Source organism: Gobio gobio, assembly GCF_949357685.1.
Source record: "Gobio gobio genome assembly, chromosome: 12".
Classification (NCBI taxonomy): domain Eukaryota; kingdom Metazoa; phylum Chordata; class Actinopteri; order Cypriniformes; family Gobionidae; genus Gobio; species Gobio gobio.
The window spans coordinates 21,480,455-21,504,794 of record NC_137105.1 but is presented as its reverse complement, the minus strand read 5'-3'; the positions used below and the strand labels follow the sequence as shown (position 1 = coordinate 21,504,794).

Here is a 24,340-nt window from a genome sequence, read left to right as displayed (position 1 = left end):
TTGTGGGTCAGAGTGCATTTGGCATACTTGATTTAGCTCTTTAAAATGTGGAAAGTGTGCTTGACTACACTTTGTGTTTGGATTAGTTTGGTTACAACACTCATCTCCACCATTTGATGAATCACTGCAGACATGATAAACAGAAAATGTACACAAACATCTCTTTTAAACGCATCACTTCACTTCAGAAGGCCTTTATTAACCCCCCTGGAGCAGTTTTAAGATTGATAGATGCACTTTTATGGACTTCAAAACAGAAACAGCCATTCACTGTCATTATAAAGCTTGGAAGAGTCAGGTCATTTTTTAATATAACTCTGTATTCGTCTGAAAAAAGAATTTCATATACACCTAGGATGACTTGAGGGTGAGTAATCATGGGCTAATTTTCATTTTTTGGGTGAACTATGCCTTTAAGTAGAATTGCATATGGTTAGTGAATAAGATGCAGGTTTTGTGCAGAAAAACTATGTTTAGTGAATATGCCTCTTAGGGTCTTATTAGAATAAATAATGAAGCCTAAGGGTAATAAGGACAAAATGCACACTACCATTGGGGGTCAGTAAGTTCTTGTTTTTTGAAATAGTTCAGCAAGTTGTTTTTGTTTTGATTTAGTTCAGCAAGAATGCATTAAATAGATCAAAAGTGGCAGTAAATAAGTATAACTGTTACAAAAGATTTATTTTTCAAATAAATGCTGTTCTTTTTAATTTTCTACTCATCAAAGAGTCCAGTAAAACATTTATAAGAAAAAGAAATGCTTCTTAAGCACCAAATCAGTAGCCTAGAAATCTAGATGCACCCTAGCAGCAGCAAATCTAATTTGCAGGCGGGGTAGTCTAGCAACTCTTGCTTGCGAGCTGGAAAAACCAAACTCTGGTCAGGCCAATCACACCGTGTTTAGAGTCGGTGGGCGGGCTTAACATAATGATGGCAGAAGACAAAGCAGCTGGCGAACAGCAGTCTTTCTAATCGGCTTTGGCCGCGACTCTGGAAGACTTGGAGTTAAGATTTTCTTTGAGAAAAGAACAAAGAACGGCACCAAAGTCATTCTTAAGAAAGGAAGATGTGTTCGGAGTTTTGTCGACCGGATACAGCAAAAGTTAATCGATCAACTAGGTCCGCTTCACCTTCTTCGTTGCTCTGGTTGGTTGTAGCGCTATCCTATTGCGTGCAGAGGGAATTTGAAAGACAACCGTTTGTCCCGCCCCTCGGATTGAGCCCTGCCAATGGTGAGTTCCCAGACCCAACATCTTGATGTGGGTCTGGTTTGTCAGGCTACCAAATCAGCATATCAGAATGATTTCTGAAGTATCATGTGACACTCACGACAATATTTATTAAAATAGATAACTATTTTAAATTGTAATAATATTCCACAATATTACTGTTTTAATTAAATAAATGCAGCCTTGGAGAGCATAAGAGAATCTGTTAAAAACTTCATAAAAAATCGTAACAAACCCAAACTTTTGAACGGTAGTGTATGTACATTTGTGGTTTACCAAACTCACATTAATGGGCATTTTGCAGTACTCTGTAAGCTGTGGGACATCAAACACAAGACGACGCAAAAGTTGCTGTAGCATTGACGGCCGCAGATGCCTGTAGAAAGTATAAATATCAGAGGAAAAGTATAACATCAGATTATACCTAACCTCTAAATAAGTGTTATCTATATAGCATAAAAATGCAGTTCGAGTTTTCACTGAGCCTAGGAATCCATCCCAGCCTCTCAGCTAAAGATTTTCAGGAGGTTCTTACATGCAGATGGCCAGTAGACATTCATCAATAGCATCTCTCTGGGCCTTGGTGAGTGATCGGCCCTTTGAGAGGCGATAGATGGTGTGAAGTGTAGAGTCAACGAGTGTTGCATAGTGCTCAGTGTGAGTGAAAAGATGAGCACAGCGGGTCAACAGAGGAAGCACTGCGGATCCAATGTACCGGTTCATGGCCAGGGCTGTCTCAGTGGTCCTGAGCACCTCCTGATGAATGCAAAAATAACGCGAAAAACAAATCAGTTAACTTGAGTTTTTTTTATGATTATTAAATGTAAATAAAATAGACTATTACATTCTTAATTCTATAGCAATCATTCAAGTTAAAGAGGTTAAATGGGTTCCTTTTAATATTCATATCTACTTTATCACTTTATTAAATGGTTGACATCGCATGAACCTTTTAGGCTTTTTAACACAAAGCATGATACATTTATGTCTGTGACTTTTCTCTGTTTTGCTCTGCAGCACACCCTTACCGAGTCCAAGGAGGCTGATGCTCGCAGGTCTGGCAGAAAGCCCACCTCCAGCAGGTGCAACAAGAAGCTTTGGTCATCAATACCATAGACACGGTCCAGGAAAAGCACCATGGGCGCCTTGTGCTCTGGACAGAAGCTGGCATTCATATCGGGCTCCGTCACAGTGCCATCTAAGTACCCGAGAGAGTTGAACAAAAAGACATTAGAGTTATAATGACTGCGGAACAAGAAGCACAGATAATGAGACACGTAGGGATGAAGATGACATTGAAAGAGTAATAGTATCAATCAATCTTAGGCGCATAATGAGTTTCAGAGATTATGTCTTCAGACTCTTTCAAAGGCATCTAGTGACTTGTACAAACCTTTATTGACGACCGGCATTTTGAGTGGAATACTGATAATCCCAACCAAATCTTTAGTGGGTACTAGGGAACGGAGGATGGCACGGATACGCAATGCTTCACCTTTACCTTTGTTTATAAGCTGTAAAACAGCATCGGTATAATATTAAAGTGAGGCCATTTACAGTTCAACAGCACTATACTAAAGGAAACTGCAAGTTTTGTCCCCAGCTTTGTAAATCAATAAAATGTGTCAGAAAGGAGCTCTCACATGCATCTCAGGTGCACAGCGGCCCAGAAGATCAATAAGGGCTGAGTAGAAGGACATTATAGAGTTGCCCATGTGGGCAACCTCCTCCTCCTCTTTATCCTCCCCAACCCTGTCAAAACAAAGAGCAGACTTGCTTATTTTAAATCATGCTTGAAACCATTCCTGAGGTCTATGGACATCTCTACTACAACTTACCTTTTCAACTCAACCTAACATAAAATGGCAAATTATGCAGATGGATGGAAGAATTAAGTGGTCTTACGTTGGTGCAACCCCTTCAGGTAAGTTGGGCAGGTCTAAAGCAGGATCTTCTGATATCTTGATGGCTTCCTTCATGGCAGCGAGTAAACCTTGACCTCCCTCTCCTCTAAGAGCAGGTCCAAAGCACTCCGGACGCCTGATCAAAAGCTTCACAACGACATTAGCATTCTCTTCAACACTTTCACCTGAGATGACCAGAACACACAAAAGAAAAAACAATGTTTGCATCACAAAGTCTTTTTCTATTAACTAAGATACAAAAAGTAATCCAAAACAAGTATTATTGGAAAAAAGTACTAACCATTGACAAAAACAGCAAACCGTAAGAAGGACAAATAGCGTTCTCCTTCTATTGGGTTCCAGCCAATGTCTGGGTATCCCCTGGCAATGAGCATAGGGCAGTTCTGTAACCCACAGCCTGCCAGATATGTAACCACCTGAAACACACATGGACAGGATCCAAAATGCAATCCAAATGGCACTTAAAACGGGCTTAGGCAAATTTATTTGGCAACCATTTGGCAGGAAACGTTATTATGCATTGCAACACAATACATTAATTAAATCAGAGATCCTCGCTGTGCTCTACTAAAAGCTCAGTGAATGTCATAAGTCTTTCAGAAACATACCAAATTTGTCGTCAGTTAGGAACCTGGGTGTGCTCTTTGATACCAATCTTTTATTTGAACGCCACATTTCTAGCATCTGTAAAACCGCATCCTTCCGTCTTAAAAATATATCTAAATTACGACATGCTCTCAATGCAAAACCCTGAACAGTTAGTTCATGCGTTCAGGACTTCAAGGCCCTGTATGCCTAATAAATAAATTCCAGCTGGTCCAAAACGCAGCAGCTAGAGTTCTTACTAGAACCAGGATGTATGACCATATTAGCTCGGTTCTGTCAACACTGCAAAGGCTCCCTATTAAACATTGTATACATTTTAAAATCTCGCTTATTACTTACAAAGCACTAAGTGGTTTAGCTCCCCAGTACTTGAGCGAGCTCTTAACGCATTATAGTCCTTCACGTCTACTGCGGTCTAAAAACTCTGGCCAGTTGATAATACCTAGGATATCAAAATCAACTGCTGGCGGTCAATGCTTTTCCTATTTAGCACCTAAACTCTGGAACAGTCTTCCTAGCATTGTCCGGGAAGCAGACACACTCTGTCAGTTTTAAATCTAGACTAAAAACTCTCTTTACTATGGCATACACATAGAACATTATCAATTTCTATTATTCAAATCAGTTAAATGATTGTTAGGCTGCCTTAACTAGGTCAGCCAGAACCGGGAACACTTCCCATAACACCTGATGTACTCATTTACATCAAAGCTAATACAAAACGTAATGGCATCTACACTAATATTAGCCTCTCTGTTTAATATTAGTCAGCCGGATCCGGGCCATATCCAGATCAGATGGTGGACCTGCACCTAGACACTACCACAATTCACCCCTGAAGTGTCTGCAGGGATCGCATAAACTAGATTCTCCTCTGTGAAGGCATCATCGACATGACATCTTCTCTGCGAAGGCCTCATCGACATGACATCCAGTGGCACTGATCCTCAACAAGCCCGTCTCTTGCGTGATGACTCCAATCTTTAACCAGATGGAACTGGATAAATATTCTGAATATTCTTATCTAATCTGACTTCTGACTTGTAATGTTGCCTGAATCATAATCATTCACTGTTTGTTGGTGAGAAGTTGAACTGGCCCCCCAACTGAGCCTGGTTTCTCCCAAGTTTTTTTTCTCCATCCTGCCCCCTGATGGAGTTTTGGTTCCTTGCCACTGTCGCATCTGTCGCCTTTGGCTTGCTTAGTTGGGGACACTAAATATTAAACTATATTACTAATCCGCCCGCATTGACACTATATGATTATTGAACTGAGCTGGATGACACTGTTTTCTCCAGAGCGGCTGTACAGCCGAAACAGATTCTGTTGCATTATTTTCCAGTTACCATTGTGAAGCTGCTTTGAAACAATCTCCATTGTAAAAAGAGCTATATAAATAAAGGTGACTTGACTTGACCAAATAAACCACCAGAAGTTTATCAGTAGGGTGCCTAAATGTTTGTTTATTCTTCCAAAATTTCGGTGGCGACACATATAAGGTTTATTCCTAACCCTAAACTAAAGGATCAAAATATCAGCTTTTAACTCATACCATTTTTTTATTTATTTAAAAAGCAACCCTTCTATATGTAATTTTTTATACATTTTATTAAAAAGTTTTACATGAACAGGGCTGATGTTGTAGTAACCAGTTACCTTCTCAAGATCAGGTTCCTCAAGTGCCAGAGCCAAACTGTTGTTGTCCATTACAGAGGAGGCAGCTACGTCTAAAGGTGTGGAGCCTCTCATGGTTGGGCATGCTGGAGAGATATAAGAAACCAACATTATATCCATCCATACGGCCAAGAGGGACAGCAGATTTTCCACAATCACCAGCAGATGGCAGTCTTTACTTTTTTTTGGCAAGCCCCCCCCCCCCCCCCCCCTTGTCAATGATCATAATATGCTAATATAACTTATATAAAAATAGTTTTCTAAAGTAATGCTTGTAAATATATAGTTATAATCACTATTTTCTGATATATATATATATATATATTCTCTATACATTTTTACTTACAATCATAAATTGCTGCATATTTGACAGCATATCTGCTTTCAGCTTAGTTCAGCTGCTCTGTATAACCCAATCAGTGAGCTTATATTACCGAAATTAAAAATGATGTCTAAAATTACAGCTACACAACACGATATATGCAGCATGAAGATATGTTCACATTAAACTACATCTGTGGATGCTTCTCACCATGGTTTGCAGCTTGCGGCATTATCTTCATCTGATCTGATCTGATCTGTCCTGTCATGTCATTGATCTTGGGGTGATAAGGACTATAAAGGTGTGAGTGGGCTCTCAGCTGCTCATTAATGTGCTGTTATAGGAAACGACTCCTGCAGAGTCAGGTGCTCTCAGCTGCACAAGCTATTATTCACAGTCAAAACAGCGCACTGTTCTGTGTTGCCAGATTTTGCTCGAAAAACAAGCAACCTGGTCTGACAAAACAAGCCCGAAATTAATGAGTAGCTGCACCAACATAAGCAGCAGTTTTGTTGTTAGGGAGGTGTTTATGGATCAAGGAGAATTGCCTGTTTCATTGATGTGATTTATTGTAGCATAAACTTGTATAAAACTTTTATTTAGCATGGGGACATTAAATTAAGCAACATGCAAGTAAAGTAATTTATAAAGGATTTCTATTTCCAATAAATGTTGTTCTTGTGAACTATCTGATCCATGAATCCTGAAAAAAATGTATGCCATTTTCCACTAAATATGCAGCACCATAGTAAATTAAATTAAAATAGAAAACAGTTATTTATTTTAAATGGTAATAATATGTTTTACTGTATTTTTGACCAAATAAATGCAGCCTTGGTGAGCATAAGAGATCAAGAATATAATAAAATCATACTGACCTCAAAGTTTTGAATGGTAGTGTAATTTAAGGAAAAACTACAACTAATTGAAAAGATAATTTAATAATTATATAATTTTACAAAAAGAACATTGTTTCCTATGTACAACTGGTCATCTAAAATTCTAAATCATTTACACATCATGGGAGTAGGGGAGAGGCTGAGAAAGGCAAAAAAAATGGATGTAAGGACAAACAAAAACTACAGCAATAATGAGGACAGCAATATCCCCACAGGTGGATACAGCCCAAAGTCATTTTAATAAGTGGACATGGCAACACAGACACTGTGCTTCAGCCCTGCCTGACCTGCATCCCTAAAGAACTGTGTGCGTGTGTCTGTGATGGGTGGGGTTTCTGTGCGTTCGCACTGCCACCGGCGAGAGCGTCAAAATTCGCTCTGGCTGCCCTGCCAGCAACGCTGTAGAAAGATTTGTCGACGCGCTGGTGCTCTGACGTAGATCGAATGTTTGGTCTTTTTTAAAACTTTATTTAAAGGGGCCGCAAAGCAAACAATCATGTTGATCGGTATTTGTGCAGACTGACCAAAAGTAGGGTATAAGTTAACCTCATGAAATCTTTTAAATGTGAAAGAAAAAATGTGATTGATGGAAAGAACTTAACAATTATAGTTACATGTTTGCTAACGAAATCATTTATTAATAAAATATATTAAAATGAAAAGCCATTTGTGTGGTGTGGCTTTTGTGTTCATGGTGCAAGTGCTAGTCTAATTTTAACATGCAGTTTTTTAGGAGACGTTTACTAGCCTTGGTCTTTAATTAACATTAACATTAATTTGTATGCAGCCTACATTACAATAACTGTCCTGGTTGAAGTGCAGCATTAATGCATTTGGTCAAATCTGTGTTGTTGTGAGCAGATGAATTGCATTCCCGCTGAAAAACAAGCATTCTAGAGCGAAAATGTTGCCTATAAATATTAACAAACCCACCACAGCAATGATCAACCTCTCCTCCATTTTGCTTGGGAACTAATGTGGTCGGAACCAAAGTTTACAGGACTGCGTTCTCTGGAATCCTCTCAAGCGGAGGACTTCTACATTCCAATTGGTTGCCGCTGAACAAATAGCTCATTACCAAAAAGTTGACCTTATTTCCACTCTCCTTGACACCCAAATCGTCCAAGACATTGCTCGCCGCCGGCTCCCCTTAAAAATGAATGACTTCCCTCCACTTTGGCACTCTCGCCGCCAGCGGTGAAAATGCACAGTTAGGGGTAGGGTTAGTGTAGGGGGATAGATAATATGGTTTGTACAGTATAAAAACCATTATGCCTATGGAATGTCTCCGTATATCACCTATACCAACGGGACCAAATGTCCAGACTAGGAAAGTAAAACCTGAGATCACCTAGATTGTGGGGACCAGCCATAAGTCCCCACAAGGGAAATGGATTAATAAACATACTATGAACATATAAACATACATATTGTTTTTTGAAAATGTAAAAATGTAGAAAGTTTTCTGTGATGGGTAACTTTAGGGGTAGGGTTAGGGGATAGAATTTACAGTTTGTACAGTATAAAAATCATTACGCCTATGGAGAGTCCCCACAAAGATAGCAAAATCGAGTGTGTGCACGTGTGTGTGTGTGTGTGTGTGTGTGATTACCCAGCCCCACGCTGCTGTTCTCCAGGAGGTAGCTTAGATGGTCAAACATAGACTTCTGATTCTGACGGCTGATGCGACAGAAGTAGCAAAGGAAGCGACAACAGCTGGCCACCATCTTGGGGAAGGCAATCTCCTAAGAGTTAAAAACAGCATTCATTTTACTTCTGCACAGATGGAGATCATTTCCTTCACACTTCAAATTAATCTTTCATCTTTTTTTGTGTGCATGTACTCAACGTGGTGGCTAAACGTGTGTAAAGTAACATTCTCAAGTTATCGAAAGGACCCGCCGAGACAGCTAAACCAGACAGAAATATGAGACATGAGGCTCCATCGTGAATACAAGCAAATATGTTTTGTACTTCATCTGAGTAGGGAATATGGTCACCCTAAATGCCTGGAACACACGTCCCTTTGCGTGAGGCCTCTTTAATGAGGCTGCCAAGCAGAAATGAGAGACACTGTGGCAACGTCATATCTGGCATAGTCAGTGGTATTAATTCACATCCCAGACTCCAGACAAACCCCAAAAAGGTCTGGCATGAGAAGCGACCAATTCCTTCTCTTCTTGTCTTAGCTTTCGCCTTATTGCCACCCCTAAGCACAAGAAGGTATTAAGCTGTTAGACACAAGGCATTGTATTTGCCCATGTACTACGTGTTATCCCTCAAGATATTGTGTTTAGTTTAGTCTGGCTGAGAGGGGTTTGGCCTGGACACAAGTGTCCAACTGAGTCATGGGATCTTATTAAGATCATAAAAAGCAGTATTATCTAAAGTCTATAGTCTTGTTTTTATCATTTTATATGGACAAAAAAGAAACATGTTAAGTATGTGCATTACAACCATCAGAATATAACACATCACATCAACAGAATATAATCAGAGCACCCTACCCCAGAAAAAGAACTTTTGGTGCAGTATTGCACAAAAAAAGAATAGTACCTTATTCTTGTCTCCACCCAGCACATTGACCATGACTTCCATTACGGTCTCATGCATGCCAAGAACACGCATCAGATTTGGATGCTGGTAAAACACTTTGTTGTTCATGATGTCCCTGAATGCAAGAATAAGACAAAAAATGTATAGGATGTAGCTGTACAATACAGGGATTCTTTGATATTAAAATTCCAGTCAATGCAATAAGATGATAAATTAATAATGGATATTCAAATTATGTACTATTTTGTCTAAATAAATTGAAAATAGAAAATTAAAAAAAAATGTAAAAATACATTTAAATTATTTTACATTATGATATATTATTTATGTAAATAAATAATAAAAAGTCTAAATAAATTTAAAATAAAAACGTAAAAACTAAAAACAATAATTTTAAATGCTACAATTGAATTAAATATTGGTATCAAAATACTGTAATGTACAGTATGAAAAATGGATATTCATTTTGAGATTTGCTTAAGAGTACATTTACTACAGGGCTCCAGAGTGCGACTAAATGGTTGCATTTTGCGACTAAAATTTGAGAGTGTGCGACTGAATTTTACATCCAGTCGCACATGTGCGACCAGTAAATTTGCCTGCTGTCGGTAATGGAGAAATTAAGAAAATACACTTTTACAATACAATACAATTATAATTGATAGACGTTATGTCTGGCAAATTCTATCTTTGCCAGCCGTTTCTATATGAGATAATATTAAACCATTTGTCTGTGATGCATTTTTGCCATTCGCAATCCAGAAGAGAGAGAAAGCGAGAGGGATCTCTCACGTGGAGCTACAGCGAACACAACACCACAGTCAGCTTAAAGAGGGACGATGGCCAAGAACTAAACAAAAGTGTAGTCTGCTTAAACTTTAGGTATGTGCTGTGATATTAATCTAATTTTATTTTCGATTTTGGCTTCCAAGAATTATAAAAAGATGGAATGAGGTAAAACTATTCCTATAGCCGTGTTCAGTCGAGCTCATCCTTCCCTTCACAGCCTTGCGCTGTCATTTCTCCTTAAACCTAAACTAAACGTCAGATTCAGTGATTGTTGTAAACTGCAGTCTCTACTGTTGCTAAACTGCGGGATGTGTTTGATAATAAAGAGCTATTAAATGCACAATAATCCGCGCAAGAGACGCTGTTTCCAACTTCAAGGCGGCTTATGCGTGTGTGCTGCGAAATAGACCGACTTGCACTTAATATTTTAGGCTTCGTGTGCGCGTCTAAACCATCAAATAAACAACAAATAGCCGGTGTCAAAATGACCGGATTGGAGAGTAGTTATTTTAACAGTTTATATCTTAAATGGGCGTAAATAGTTTGGAGAAATAGGAGAATATGATATTATTAGTTCTACATTGATCGGTCTTAAAGGGGCAGCGTCTAATAAACCTGCTGACGATTGAGCCATTAATTCGAATCGAACAAAAGGCAAAAAGAAAATATTCACATCTCTTGAATTAATAACTTTAGCTTTTATAAGCACTAATCTATCAATTTATACAGTGAAAACTATGCTGTGTTATTTTACATTTCATTACTTTATTAGATTTCTTTGTAGGTTTGTTCTTTAATATTAATGTTAGCAGACCTTCCGAATGCCTGCACACTGGTCCATTTATACATAGATGTTTTATATTTTTGTTCAAACTTTGCGGTTTCTTTTGCTATATATATTTTACTTTTAATATTATAAAGCCATGTTAATTATGTTCTTAATTATGTTTTTTTTTTTTATAAAACAAATAAAATAAAGTATAATAAAAAGAACCGGTAAGAATACTGTTAAAGTACCGGATCGATAAGCAGTATCGGTAAGAGTAGTAATACCATTAAAACCTTAACGATACTGATCCCAATTAGTAATACAGTGGAAATTAGTAGATTTGGTTAGCATGTTGATTTATGGTGTGCGCCCCTAAAATTTCTGGTTGTGCCCCTAAAATTTCTGGTTGTGCCCCTAAAATTTTCAGTTGGGGGCCACTGTGCTCCTAGTGAAAAAAGTTAGTCTGGAGCCCTGTACTAGTGTTTTTTTTTAATTATTATTAACTTTAAGGGAGCGTTAGATGAGTGTTACATTAAATCTAAATGTATAGGGCAAATGGTTATGCACAAATAAATATCCAATATTGGCCAATAACGACCATTTAAAAATCTCTTAATATCGACTGATAACTAGTATGGTGCAGAAATATTGTGTATCTTCAGGAGGATGTAAACCTCGTAAAGACTAGAAGATGAAATTTTACCCCAGGCCATCAATCATGAGCTGGCCCTCCTCTTCACCCATGCGAACGCTGAGTAGTGAACGGATCTGGCCCAGTGAGGACAGCAGGTTGATCGCATCCCCTACAGACTTGGCACTGATGGTGTAGCTCTTCCTCAAAGCCCTGAGCAGCTCACCGACGCCATCATACTGCCTCCTCAAAAGGCTGAACATGCTGCGAACCAGTTCCGGGTCTTGGATTTTGCACTCCTGAGCCCAGCTGACCATAGTCTGAGATATCAGCTCTTTGAGGTTGGCTGGAGTAGACAAAACCAGAATAAGAAAACAAGACATTAGCATTGTTTAGGATTCTGTATCTTCTGGTATGTTTATCCATTTGTTGCTTTTAATTAGATCTCTGTAATGTGAAGCATGGAAGAATATGGATTAATGCTATAATTGGTGAACTGGTGTATTGTACTATATTGCATACAGTATAATACTTATAAATGAGTGAGGGTGAATAGAAACTGTGTTACTAATATTAAATAAAAATAAAAAACATGTAAAAGAGGTTTCAGACCTCTGCTCTAGACATGCTTAATGTGTTAGGACCATTAGTGTATGTCATTACATCTATTAATATTTTCTATTCACATATTGCCCCTGTATGCTGTTCTTAGAATAGCTGCTCTAATCACATACTCCTCTCATCAAGAGAGAGTGCAGCACTGGCGCTTTTTATCCAACATCAGCAAATTACATCCATTACAATACGTAGCTTTCCACCCATCGCTGGCAACATGATTTAAGTATGTTAATATTCTTGCCATCTTAATACCCTTTTATGCCTATTTGCAGCTCAGTATGACTGCATTTCATTTTGGAGGCAATAAAACAAATACACAGTAGAAATACATTTCTAATCAGAAAAGATTTTGCTGACCTTTTGGACAAAAACTTCATACCAGTAGCGTATATACACAACATATCTTTGATATTTTCTTTTCGATCTACTTCTCCAGGGCCGGCCCGTGGCATAGGCGGAATAGGCAAATGCTAGGGGCGCCACTCATCCATAGGGGCGCAAAAATCTATAACTGATACTATTTTATTCATATTAATTTGAAATATTACCAAATAAAGCGCAAACAAACTTAACCAAGTCCCCCGCATCTTCCCGGTCCGCCTCATCAATCTCCCCCGCCGAGCTACTTGAAGTGCGTCAGAAATATAACGCGCGATCAGTTTATATTTCTGATCAGTTATGGAATTTGCTGTGTCGCGTCGCCTCTCGCCGCATCTAATGTAGACAGGATTGCTTTCATTTTTTAGGGTGCTTGGCTCGCTCCAGGTGTAGACACGGTGAAAGTTGCCTGATAATTTATGACGGATGGCCGAATTGTAGTGTTATAAAAAACAGAAGCCCTCTGATGCAGGCAAGATAAGGGAAACACTGCAGAAATGCTCTTCTTATTTAGTATTTTTGTCTTTCTAGTCTAAATATCTAAAAATTCTTAAAACAAGATGCATTTACTAGATAAGTAAAATTATATTTTTTCTTAAGTGAATATATGCTTAAAACAAGCTAAATTATCTGCCAATGGGGTGAGAAAAATAATCTTGTTTCTGATTGAAATCTTGTTAATTGTTTCTGTCCCAAACAGAAATAAGATCATTTTTCTCACCCCATTTGGCAGATAATTGTGCTAGTTTTAAGCTAAAACTCACTTAATTTAGATTTTTTCCCCCAGAAAACAAGAAAAAAAATTATCTAATATCATTTTACTAGTAAATACATCTTGATTTAAGAATTTTTTGATGTTTGGACTGGACACAAGAAAAAATTAGTAAATAAGAAGAGCATTTTTTGCAGTGTTAAGACAGAGGTAAAGTGATGTAATGAATGAGTTTATTTAACTGCATAGTAGTGAAATACGAATGTACGCTAATTAATTCCAGTTTTACCTTAAACTATATGCAAGCAGCTGTTCTGGGTTCTCCAGTGGCCACAGATAGTGTATTTTGTCAAAAAATCAATCATATCTGTTTTTTTTAAACGCATGTAATATCACTTTTTTAATAACCTAATGTTTTTAGATTAGATTAGATTAGATTCAACTTTATTGTCCTTACACAAGTACAAGTAGAAGGCAACGAAATGCAGTTTAGGTCTAACCAGAAGTGCAATAGCAGCAAGTGCAGGATATACAACGTTTGCATAAGTGCAGGACATGGATATGTACTGAATATATATAAATATATCTATAAATAGAAAGATGGTTATTACTATAAACAGAATTTACAGGTGAATATGTACAGTGAATAATATACAGATGGTTATTACTATAAACAGAATTTACAGGTGGATATGTACTATGAATATAATATAATTTTTGTTTCTTTAATTTTTATACTCTACAGTTCTGCAGTTTTAAGGGGACATATGGACATTTTAAAATGTATTTGCCGAAATTAGTAATGATATTTATATACAGGTGTATTTAAAATAGCAACATTTTATGTAAATTTCACATTAAATATCTAAATTTCTCAGTTTAATTCATGGTGAAAACATGAATGTGCATATAAGTGGAAGTTTGCTGCCATCTACTGGAAAACAAACACTTTTGCTAGTTCTCAATAGTCTGTGCATGAATGCTAGATGCAATTACTTGTTATTTGTGTTTAGGCTGTAATGTGGCGTAGGTGCTATTTTTGTATAGTTTAACTATCATCAGCCTTTTAAAGAAATTAAATAATAATAATATCATGAACATAATGACGGGGTAGAATGGACTGGACATCATATAAAACAACAACAATAAAAAATATAGCTGCAAGCAGCAATACCGGGGCCAAGCGCAAAGAAGAAGACAAGACATGCCAAAATGGCTGGCAGTGTCAGATCAACTGCATCAATGAGCAATTAATCACATTTTAAGATGATTTTAGGCAAAAGGCTGAAAAATGCATTGTAGTCTGAGAGTGTCAGACCAACTGCAGCAATGAACAATTATACAGTTTAAGAAGATTAGGCAAAATGGCTGAAATATAATTTATAGAGTCACTAATAATATAATTTAATGGTTTATCACTTTTGACCAATAGGGGGCACAGTTACGGAATTGATGTGGTGTGGTCAGAATAAGGGAACAATGACACATGCAAAGTTTGATGCCAATATGTCAAAGCATTGCAGAGATACAGCCTCAAGAGTCATTTTGGCATCATGCCTCAACTTCGTCACTGCAGTTTACAAAAACTGTTTCATCTGTCGACGCAAAATCCCTAACATTTTGTCGGCACAGTCTGAAGATGATATTTCATTTTGGTGGAAATCAGACAAACGGTCTAGGACGAGTTAAAAAAAGTAGGTTTTTAGCAAATAACAAGATGGAAGACAAGAAGGTTTGCCAAATATGGCAAAATGGGTATCCATGTTCTCGGCCTGAGCCAAGGAATGTATTATGGCCAGTTTCATTAAACTAGGTTAATTTAATCAAAAGTTATTAGAATTTTTGTAAATTTTCTTATAACCTTTGACCACAAGGAGGCACTGCCCCAGAACTTTTTGAGTACCTTCAAAGCATGGTGCGGAAGACACACGCTGAGTTTCGTAACGATACACTAATGCATTCGTAAAATGTAGCATTTTTTGACAAAATTCAAAATGGCTGACAGCCAAAATGGTCAATATGGTAAATATTGGCATGCCGTCCTGAATCTAACGAGACACCTTTTATGATTTTTGGACAAACGGTTCAAAAGTCACAAGCAAAAATAGCCAGTTTTTGTATCTCCGGACCAGTAGGTGGCGCTTTGCCGAAATGCTGCATGTTGCCTCAGGTCATGCTTGTGATGACATGTACCAAGTTTGGTTTGAATACGATAAAGCGTTGCGGAGATATTGCCTTTTGAGTGTTTTTGCAACCGCTACGCAAAATTTGTGTGCGCGTTTATCAAAAACGATTTGACAAATCAACTTGATTTGCAAGATTTTTTGTCAGCATGGTCTGAAGATGATCTGGTTCAATTTTCGTGCAAATCGGACAAACCGCCTAGGACGAGTTCGTAAAAGTAGGTTTTTTGGAAAATTAAAAATGGCGGGGAAATTATCATGACCGAAAATGACTTCATAGGGTGCAATTAAATCGGCATGAGCCAATGAATGTATTATGACCAGTTTAATTTAACTAAGCTAATTTAATCAAAAGTTATTAGCATTTTTGTAAATTTTGTTATAACCTTTGACCACAAGGTGGCACTGCCCCAAAACGTTTTGAGTACCTTCAAAGCATGGTGCGGAAGACACATACCAAGTTTTGTAACGATAGACTAATGAGTTTGTAAAATATAGTATTTTAGCACATAATTCAAAATGTCAGATAGCCAAAATGGCCGATTTGGTAGAATTTAATATCAGACGACTCGGCATGCCTTCCTGAATCTAACGAGACCACTTTTATGATTTTTGGACGAACGGTTCAAAAGTTATTAGCAAAAATAGCCATTTTTCATATCTCCGGACCAGTAGGTGGCGCTGCGCCGAAACACTGCATGTTGCCTCAAGTCATGCTTGTGATGACATGTACCAAGTTTGGTTTGAATACGATAAAGCGTTGCGGAGATATTGCTTTAAGTGTGTTTTTGCAACCGCTACGTAAAATTTGTTTGCGCGTTTATCGCAAATGATTTGACGAATCAACTTGATTTGCAAGATTTTTTGTCAGCATGGTCTGAAGATGATCTGGTTCAATTTTCGTGCAAATCGGATGAACCGTCTAGGACAAGTTCGCAAAAGTAGGTTTTTCGGAAAATTAAAAATGGCGGGAAAATTTTTATGACGGAAAATGACGTCATAGGGTGCAATCGAATTGTCTTAAGCCAAGGAATCAGAGGAAAAAAGAAATTTGTTTCTAGCCCTTATGGTTCAAAAGTTATTAGCATAAACATGAGTTAAATTTTGGACTGATGGTGGCGCTAGAGGGATTGAGTTAGAGACTCCAAATTTGCTATGGTGACTCTTCAGACTGTCCTCTATGAGTATGCCAAATTTCACAACTTTTTACCATACGGTTCTATGGGCTGCCATAGACTTCGTGGCGGAAGAAGAAGAAGAAGAAGATGAATAATAATAATAATAGGAACGGGAACGGTTTCAATAGGTGCCTTCGCACCTTCGGTGCTTGGCCCCTAATAATAATAATAAGAACGGGAACGGTTTCAATAGGTGCCTTCGCACCTTCGGTGCTTGGCCCCTAAATATAGCTGCAAGCAGCAATACCGGGGCCAAGCGCAAAGAAGAAGACAAGACATGCCAAAATGGCTGGCAGTGTCAGATTATTCACATTATCAGCAATTAATCACATTTTAATATGATTTTAGGCAAAAGGCTGAAAAATGCATTGTAGTCTGAGAGTGTCAGACCAACTGCAACAATTAACAATTATACAGTTTAAGAAGATTAGGCAAAATGGCTGAAATATCATATATTGAGTCACTGATAATATAAGTTAATGGTTTATCACTTTTGACCAATAGGTGGCACTGATACGAAATTGATGTGGTGTGGTCAGAATAAGCGAACAATGACACATGCAAAGTTTGATGCCAATATGTCAAAGCATTGCAGAGATACAGCCTCAAGAGTCATTTTGGCATAATGGCTCAACTTCGTCGCTGCGGTTTACAAAAACGGTTTCATCTATTGATGCAAAATCCCTAACTTTTTGTTGACACAGTCTGAAGATGATACGATTCGATTTTGGTGGAAATTGGACAAACGGTCTAGGATGAGTTTGAAAAAGTAGGTTTTGATCAAATAAGAACATTGAGGACAGGATGTTTGACCAAATATGGAAAAATTAGTATCTCTGTTCTCGGCATGAGCCAATGACTGTATTATGACCAGTTTCATTAAACTAGGCTAATTTAATCAAAAGTTATTAGCATGTTTGTAAATTTTGTTATAACCTCTGACCACAAGGTGGCACTGCCCCAAAACATTTTGAGTACCTTCAAAGCATGGTGCGGAAGACATGATTTTTGGACAAACAGTTCAAAAGTTATAAGCAAAAATAGCCATTTTTTGTATCTCCGGACCAGTAGGTGGCGCTGCGCCGAAACGCTGCAAGTTGCCTCAAGTCATGCTTGTGATGACATGTACCAAGTTTGGATTGAACACGATAAAGCGTTGCGGAGATATAGCCTTATGAGTGTTTTTGCAACCGCTACGTAAAATTTGTGTGCACGTCTATCAAAAACGATTTGACGAATCAACTTGATTTGCAAGATTTTTTGTCAGCATGGTCTGAAGATGATCTGGTTCAATTTTCGTGCAAATCGGACAAACCGTCTAGGACGAGTTCGCAAAAGTAGGTTTTTTGGAAAATTAAATATGGCGGGGAAATTGTCATGACCGAAAATGACGTCATAGGGTGCAATTGAATCGGCATGAGCCAATGAATGTATTATGACCAGTTTCATTATACTAAGCTAATTAAATCAAAAGTTATTAGCATTTTTTTCAAGTTTGTTATAACTTTTGACCACAAGGTGGCACTGCTCCAAAACTTTTTGAGTACCTTCAGGGCATGGAGTGGAAGTCACATACCGAGTTTAGTAACAATACACTAATGCATTTGTAAAATATAGCATTTTAGCACATAATTCAAAATGGCCGACAGCCAAAATGACTGATATGGTAAAATTGAATATCAGACGACTCGGCATGCCGTCCTGAATGTAACGAGACCACTTTTATGATTTTTGGACAAATGGTTCAAAAGTTATAAGCAAAAATAGCCATTTTTTGTATCTCCGGACCAGTAGGTGGCGCTGCGCCGAAACGCTGCAAGTTGCCTCAAGTCATGCTTTTGATGACATGTACCAAGTTTGGATTGAACACGATAAAGCGTTGCGGAGATATAGCCTTATGAGTGTTTTTGCAACCGCTACGTAAAATTTGTGTGCACGTCTATCAAAAACGATTTGACGAATCAACTTGATTTGCAAGATTTTTTGTCAGCATGGTCTGAAGATGATCTGGTTCAATTTTCGTGCAAATCGGACAAACCGTCTAGGACGAGTTCGCAAAAGTAGGTTTTTTGGAAAATTAAATATGGCGGGGAAATTGTCATGACCGAAAATGACGTCATAGGGTGCAATTGAATCGGCATGAGCCAATGAATGTATTATGACCAGTTTCATTATACTAAGCTAATTAAATCAAAAGTTATTAGCATTTTTTTCAAGTTTGTTATAACTTTTGACCACAAGGTGGCACTGCTCCAAAACTTTTTGAGTACCTTCAGGGCATGGAGTGGAAGTCACATACCGAGTTTAGTAACAATACACTAATGCATTTGTAAAATATAGCATTTTAGCACATAATTCAAAATGGCCGACAACCAAAATGACTGATATGGTAAAATTGAATATCAGACGACTTGGCATGCCGTCCTGAATGTAACGAGACCACTTTTATGATTTTTGGACAAACGGTTCAAAAGTTATAAGCAAAAACAGCCATTTTTTGTATCTCCGGACCAGTAGGTGGCGCTGCGCCGAAACACTGCATGTTGCCTCAAGTCATACTTGTGATGACAAGTACCAAGTTTGGTTTGAATACGATAAAGCGTTGCGGAGATATTGCCTTAAGAGTGCTTTTGCAACCGCTACGTAAAATTTGTTTGCGCGTTTATCGCAAATGATTTGACGAATCAACTTGATTTGCAAGATTTTTTGTCAGCATGGTCTGAAGATGATCTGGTTCAATTTTCGTGCAAATCGGATGAACCGTCTAGGACGAGTTCGCAAAAGTAGGTTTTTGGGAAAATTAAAAATGGCGGGAAAATTTTTATGACGGAAAATGACGTCATAGGGTGCAATCGATTCGTCTTGAGCCAAGGGATCAGAGGAAAAAAGAATTTCGTTTCTAGCCCTTATGGTTCAAAAGTTATTAGCATAAACATGAGTCAAATTTTGGACTGATGGTGGCGCTAGAGGGATTGAGTTTGAGACTCCAAATTTGCTACGGTGACATTTCAGACTGTCCTCTATTAGTGTGCCAAATTTCACAACTTTTTATCATACGGTTCTATGGGCTGCCATAGACTTCGTGGCGGAAGAAGAAGAAGAAGAAGATGAAATATAGCTGCAAGCAGCAATACCGGGGCCAAGCGCAAAGAAGAAGACAAGACATGCCAAAATGGCTGGCAGTGTCAGATCAACTGGAGCAATGAGCAATTAATCACGTTTTAAGATGATTTTAAGCAAAAGGCTGAAAATGCATTGTAGTCTGAGAGTGTTAGACCAACTGCAGCAATGAACAATTATACAGTTTAAGAAGATTAGGCAAAATGGCTGAAATATCATATATTGAGTCACTGATAATGTAAGTTAATGGTTTATCACTTTTGACCAATAGGTGGCACAGATACGAAATTGATGTGGTGTGGTCAGAATAAGGGAACAATGACACATGCAAAGTTTGATGCCAATATGTCAAAGCATTGCAGAGATACAGCCTCAAGAGTAATTTTGGCATAATGGCTCAACTTCGTCGCTGCGGTTTACAAAAACGGTTTCATCTATTGATACAAAATCCCTAACTTTTTGTTGACACAGTCTGAAGATGATACGATTCGATTTTGGTGGAAATTGGACAAACGGTCTAGGATGAGTTTGAAAAAGTAGGTTTTGATCAAATAAGAACATTGAGGACAGGATGTTTGACCAAATATGGAAAAATTAGTATCTCTGTTCTCGGCATGAGCCAATGATTGTATTATGACCAGTTTCATTAAACTAGGCTAATTTAATCAAAAGTTATTAGCATGTTTGTAAATTTTGTTATAACCTCTGACCACAAGGTGGCACTGCCCCAAAACATTTTGAGTACCTTCAAAGCATGGTGCGGAAGACATGATTTTTGGACAAACAGTTCAAAAGTTATAAGCAAAAATAGCCATTTTTTGTATCTCCGGACCAGTAGGTGGCGCTGCGCCGAAACGCTGCATGTTGCTTCAGGTCATGCTTGTGATGACATGTACCAAGATTGGTTTGAATACGATAAAGCGTTGTGGAGATATAGGCTTATGAGTGTTTTTGCAACCGCTACGCAAAATTTGTGTGCGCGTTTATCGAAAACGATTTGACAAATCAACTTGATTTGCAAGATTTTTTGTCAGCATGGTCTGAAGATGATCTGGTTCAATTTTCGTGCAAATCGGACAAACCGTCTAGGACGAGTTCGTAAAAGTAGGTTTTTTGGAAAAATAAAAATGGCGGGGAAATTATCATGACCGAAAATGACATCATAGGTTGCAATTGAATCGGCATGAGCCAATGACTCTATTATGACCAGTTTCAATATACTAGGCTAATTTAATCAAAAGTTATTAGCATTTTTGTCAAGTTTGTTATATCTTTTGACCACAAGGTGGCACTGCCCTAAAACTTTTTGAGTACCTTCAGGGCATAGCAAGGAAGTCACATACCGAGTTTAGTAACAATATACTAATGCATTTGTAAAATATAGCATTTTTTGACAAAATTCAAAATGGCCGACAGCCAAAATGGCCGATATGGTAAAATTGAATATCAGACGACTCGGCATGCCGTCCTGAATGTAACGAGACCACTTTTATGATTTTTGGACAAACAGTTCAGAAGTTATAAGCAAAAATAGCAATTTTTCGTATCTCCGGACCAGTAGGTGGCGCTGCGCCGAAACGCTGTATGTTGCCTCAAGTCATGCTTGTGATGACATGTACCAAGTTTGGTTTGAATACGATAAAGCGTTGCGGAGATATTGCCTTAAGAGTGTTTTTGCAACCGCTACGTAAAATTTGTTTGCGCGTTTATCGCAAAAGATTTGACGAATCAACTTGATTTGCAAGATTTTTTGTCAGCATGGTCTGAAGATGATCTGGTTCAATTTTCGTGCAAATCGGATGAACCGTCTAGGACGAGTTCGTAAAAGTAGGTTTTTCGGAAAATTAAAAATGGCGGGAAAATTTTTATGACGGAAAATGACGTCATAGGGTGCATTCGAATCGTCTTGAGCCAAGGAATCAGAGGCAAAAAGAATTTTGTTTCTAGCCCTTATGGTTCAAAAGTTATTAGCATAAACATGAGTCAAATTTTGAACTGATGGTGGCGCTAGAGGGATTGAGTTTGAGACTCCAAATTTGCTACGGTGACATTTCAGACTGTCCTCTATTAGTGTGCCAAATTTCACAACTTTTTACCATACGGTTCTATGGGCTGCCATAGACTTCGTGGCGGAAGAAGAAGAAGAAGATGAACAAGCAGCAATACCGGGGCCAAGCGCAAAGAAGAAGACAAGACATGCCAAAATGGCTGGCAGTGTCAGATCAACTGGAGCAATGAGCAAATTAGCAATGAGCAATTAATCACGTTTTAAGATGATTTTAAGCAAAAGGCTGAAAATGCATTGTAGTCTGAGAGTGTCAGACCAACTGCAACAATTAACAATTATACAGTTTAAAAAGATTAGGCAAAATGGCTGAAATATTATATATTGAGTCACTGATAATGTAAGTTAATGGTTTATCACTTTTGACCAATAGGTGGCACAGATACGAAATGTATGTGGTGTGGTCAGAATAAGGGAACAATGACACATGCAAAGTTTGATGCCAATATGTATAAGCATTGCATAGATACAGCCTCAAGAGTAATTTTGGCATGATGGCTCAACTTCGTCGCTGCGGTTTACAAAAACGGTTTCAGATATAGATGCAAAATCCCTAACTTTTTGTTGACACAGTCTGAAGATGATACGATTCGACTTTGGTGGAAATTGGACAAACGGTCTAGGATGAGTTTGAAAAAGTAGGTTTTGATCAAATAAGAACATTGAGGACAGGATGTTTGACCAAATATGGAAAAATTAGTATCTCTGTTCTCGGCATGAGCCAATAAATGTATTATGACCAGTTTCATTAAACTAGGCTAATTTAATCAAAAGTTATTAGCATGTTTGTAAATTTTGTTATAACCTCTGACCACAAGGTGGCACTGCCCCAAAACGTTTTGAGTACCTTCAAAGCATGGTGCGGAAGACATGATTTTTGGACAAACAGTTCAAAAGTTATACGCAAAAATAGCCATTTTTTGTATCTCCGGACCAGTAGGTGGCGCTGCGCCGAAACGCTGCATGTTGCTTCAAGTCATGCTTTTGATGACATATACCAAGATTGGTTTGAATACGATAAAGCGTTGTGGAGATATAGGCTTATGAGTGTTTTTGCAACCGCTACGCAAAATTTGTGTGCGCGTTTATCGAAAACGATTTGACAAATCAACTTGATTTGCAAGATTTTTTGTCAGCATGGTCTGAAGATGATCTGGTTCAATTTTCGTGCAAATCGGACAAACCGTCTAGGACGAGTTCGCAAAAGTAGGTTTTTTGGAAAATTAAAAATGGCGGGGAAATTATCATGACCGAAAATGACATCATAGGTTGCAATTGAATCGGCATGAGCCAATGACTCTATTATGACCAGTTTCAATATACTAGGCTAATTTAATCAAAAGTTATTAGCATTTTTGTCAAGTTTGTTATATCTTTTGACCACAAGGTGGCACTGCCCTAAATCTTTTTGAGTACCTTCAGGGCATAGCAAGGAAGTCACATACCGAGTTTAGTAACAATATACTAATGCATTTGTAAAATATAGTATTTTTTGACAAAATTCAAAATGGCCGACAGCTAAAATGGCCGATATTGTAAAATTGAATATCAGACGACTCGGCATGCCGTCCTGAATGTAACGAGACCACTTTTATGATTTTTGGACAAACGGTTCAAAAGTTTAAGCAAAAACAGCCATTTTTTGTATCTCCGGACCAGTAGGTGGCGCTGCGCCGAAACACTGCATGTTGCCTCAAGTCATGCTTGTGATGACATGTACCAAGTTTGGTTTGAATACGATAAAGCGTTGCGGAGATATTGCCTTAAGAGTGTTTTTGCAACCGCTACGTAAAATTTGTTTGCGCGTTTATCGCAAATGATTTGACGAATCAACTTGATTTGCAAGATTTTTTGTTAGCATGGTCTGAAGATGATCTGGTTCAATTTTCGTGCAAATCGGATGAACCGTCTAGGACGAGTTTGTAAAAGTAGGTTTTTCGGAAAATTCAAAATGGCGGGAAAATTTTTATGACGGAAAATGACGTCATAGGTTGCAATGGAATCGTCTTGAGCCAAGGAATCAGAGGAAAAAAGAATTTTGTTTCTAGCCCTTATGGTTCAAAAGTTATTAGCATAAACATGAGTCAAATTTTGGACTGATGGTGGCGCTAGAGGGATTGAGTTAGAGACTCCAAACTTGCTATGGAGACACTTGAGACCGTCCTCTATAAGTGTGCCGAATTTCATAACTTTTTACCATACGGTTCTATGGGCTGCCATAGACTTCGTGGCGGAAGAAGAAGAAGATGAATAATAATAATAATAGGAACGGGAACGGTTTCAATAGGTGCCTTCGCACCTTCGGTGCTTGGCCCCTAAATATAGCTGCAAGCAGCAATACCGGGGCCAAGCGCAAAGAAGAAGACAATACATGCCAAAATGGCTGGCAGTGTCAGATCAACTGGAGCAATGAGCAATTAATCACGTTTTAAGATGATTTTAAGCAAAAGGCTGAAAATGCATTGTAGTCTGAGAGTGTCAGACCAACTGCAACAATTAACAATTATACAGTTAGGCAGATTAGGCAAAATGGCTGAAATATCATATATTGAGTCACTGATAATGTAAGTTAATGGTTTATCACTTTTGACCAATAGGTGGCACAGATACGAAATTGATGTGGTGTGGTCAGAATAAGGGAACAATGACACATGCAAAGTTTGATGCCAATATGTCAAAGCATTGC

The 24,340-nt window shown here is 38.1% G+C and overlaps 1 protein-coding gene across 2 annotated transcripts in view; it reads right to left on the bottom strand.

Moving 5' to 3' along the window:
- The window catches only part of ryr3 (ryanodine receptor 3), a 182,059-nt gene that overhangs the window by 34,327 nt on the left and 123,392 nt on the right, over window positions 1-24,340 (bottom strand). For both annotated transcript variants that reach the window (XM_079831521.1, XM_079831520.1), the window contains exons 39-49: window positions 11,473-11,746; window positions 9,212-9,326; window positions 8,268-8,400; window positions 5,417-5,520; window positions 3,435-3,570; window positions 3,135-3,318; window positions 2,873-2,981; window positions 2,623-2,743; window positions 2,258-2,427; window positions 1,765-1,985; window positions 1,515-1,605 (exon numbers count right to left, since the gene is read on the bottom strand). In XM_079831521.1, the coding sequence (XP_079687647.1) occupies window positions 1,515-1,605; window positions 1,765-1,985; window positions 2,258-2,427; window positions 2,623-2,743; window positions 2,873-2,981; window positions 3,135-3,318; window positions 3,435-3,570; window positions 5,417-5,520; window positions 8,268-8,400; window positions 9,212-9,326; window positions 11,473-11,746 (1,658 nt within the window). The remainder of the gene's footprint in view (window positions 1-1,514; window positions 1,606-1,764; window positions 1,986-2,257; window positions 2,428-2,622; window positions 2,744-2,872; window positions 2,982-3,134; window positions 3,319-3,434; window positions 3,571-5,416; window positions 5,521-8,267; window positions 8,401-9,211; window positions 9,327-11,472; window positions 11,747-24,340) is intronic.